Genomic DNA, 2,502 nt, shown 5'->3' on the forward strand with positions numbered 1-2,502 from the left:
GAGGAAAGAGATGGAGAGAGAGAGAGAGAGAGAGAGAGAGAGACAAGCTAAATTTAGGAGTCTACTGGTGCCATGGAGACAGGAGGAGATGGCACCGCCTGGCCTGAGATCATGGAACCGCCAAAAATAAAAATGTTTTAGCATGTAGAAATGGTAACGTTGATCCCCAAGTTTCCATGGTCGGCAAATAACTGGGCTATGTTGGTATCGAATACCAAGCAGTCACTACTTAGAATGGCAGATTGAACACCGTCATGGATGCTGCGTGGTGTGGCCTCCCAAGTAAGTCGTCTCCGATGACCACTTAGTTCTAATCTGGTAATGGAATCAAAGTTTCAGCATTAGACAATAACAACAACAAAAGAGTTTTTAAGAATTTAAAATAACATACAACAAAGGATGAGGGTTAAAAAGATTGTCACTGTGTAGTTCCAGGTTCAACTCCAGTGAGAAGCACAGCTACTTGGGCAAGTGTCCTGCATAATTTTGGATTCATCGATGCCATGTAACTAGAATTTGGTAGAAGAAAACTTTTGAGAAGCCCACCATGTGTGTGCGTTTAAGTGGATGCTTGTGGCTCGATTCCACTGAGAAACACAACCAATTGGATGTGTTCTTTTTAATCTTTGGGCTGAGCAATGCTTTCTGATTGGAATCTGGTAGAAAAAACAACTGTGCAGTAGCCCAATGTGCACGTGTGTTTGTTTAGATTTGCACTCAATGAATGTCATCAGCTACAAACAGCATCATTGTTGTCATTTCTCCTGCCAACAATTTGTCCATTTGTAACAGGAAGGGTATTGGCTTGTAAAAGAATGCATCAATAATATACAAGTCTAACACAAGTCAGAATGGAAAAACACATGTAAAACCCCAAAACTGAATGTGTGTGTGTGTGTGGTTGACTGGGTTAAGAAGTTTCTTTCACAACCACAAAGTTCCAGGTTTGATTCAGCTACATGTCATGGGCAAATATCATTTTCTGTCTCTTCAGGTTGATCCATCTTGTGAGTGAAATTGGGTGGATGTAAACTGTATAGAAAGCTGTCAAGTGGATTGTAACAATAATTCAAAAAGCTACAGCCTGGTCAAACCCTGTGATGTGTTAGTTCTGCCAGAGAATTATATTAAAATCCTTTTGACACCAACCTGCCTGAACTGCCTGAGACTCTCTTAGGTTATATGATACAAACTTCCACCTTTAAAGTAATCTAAATTAAAACCTTCTGCCACCAAAATTTCATGATAATTTTTGTTCTAAACACCAGCTTCATAATGAATTATTTTACTAAATTCTTTATTATTTTTTGAAATTAATTGGAGCAAAGGCAATGTATTTCACTGAAATAATGATAACAAAAGAGTTAAGGTACATGTGTTAGTGAAATGCTCACCAACTAACACGTTAATTGCATGTTCATTCAATGAGCAAGTAATTTAGTTGATCAAACAACAGAGAGCCATTTATTGTTATCATCATTATTATCAATGTCCATTTTTCATAGTGGTATGGGATGGACAGTTTGTAAAGAATTCAAAGGGCCCAGGAACTGCATTGTGCTCCAATGTCTCTTTTTGGCATGGTCTAATGCCAACCACTTAAGTGTATTGAATGCTTTTTTTCATGGTACCTGTACTTGTGAGGTCACCATGTAGTTTGTAAGACTACAAATGCAGAATGAGTAGCTTTATGCTAGGAGATGAAGGATATAGACATGAAAGAAGGGGCCACAGCAGAGCAGGTTTCTTGCTGTAGAGGAGCTACAGGACTATTCACATTTTAGACGAGAGGTAAGGAGCAATCAGGTGAAGCTGGAAATAGTGGTGATGGTGTTAGGGTGGCTCTTCAAGGTACAAAGTGGATAGAAATAAGTGGGGCAGAGGGACCAGGAGTGTGGATGAGTGAAAGTTGCACAATAGTATTAGTGAGGGGAGATCATCCATCACTTGGTGGCTGCAATGGTGTGCTCCTGTCAGAGCACACCATTGCAGTGGCACAAATGGGATCTCTCAAATCCACACTATCAACTCTAGTGCATTCCCAGGCTTTTACCCTTTAGCATTTAAACCAGCTATATATGGCCAAAACAGTCTCCCTGTTTCAAACTGGTCAGATCCAATGTCTTACATCTACCCTACGATGTGAGTCCAAAAAAGTATACAGCCACATAATTGAAATCTCGATGCTACAAGATAATGCAGGATAAATAAGCATTACATTTGATTGAATAATCTGAATGCTAAAGAGTTAATTTTGTTTCCCTACTTCACATGCATCAACAACCTACTCACTGTCACCACCAACAAAGCCCACTCATATGCAGATGAGATGTCTCTTCATTTCTCCATACCCTTCTCTATCCCAAAACCCTTCAAATTGGAGTGTGTTGTGGGCAATTTTATACCACTCAATTGGGTGTCTTCTTCTTGGATGAGGTCTGTGTGTGTGTGTGTGTGTGTGTGTGTGTGTGTGTGTGTGTGTGTGTGTGTGTGTGTGTGTGT

General features: G+C 39.9%; 1 protein-coding gene across 1 annotated transcript in view; it reads right to left on the minus strand.

The window, feature by feature from the left end:
• Window positions 1–6: 6 nt before the first annotated feature.
• Window positions 7–2,502, minus strand: part of LOC106875559 (E3 ubiquitin-protein ligase SIAH1A) — a 65,124-nt gene continuing 62,628 nt past the window's right edge. The window contains exon 9 of the mRNA XM_052976188.1: window positions 7–315. Coding sequence (XP_052832148.1) covers window positions 138–315 — 178 coding nt within the window. The 3' untranslated portion in view covers window positions 7–137. The remainder of the gene's footprint in view (window positions 316–2,502) is intronic.

Source organism: Octopus bimaculoides, chromosome 24 (genome assembly GCF_001194135.2).
Source record: "Octopus bimaculoides isolate UCB-OBI-ISO-001 chromosome 24, ASM119413v2, whole genome shotgun sequence".
Lineage (NCBI taxonomy): Eukaryota > Metazoa > Mollusca > Cephalopoda > Octopoda > Octopodidae > Octopus > Octopus bimaculoides.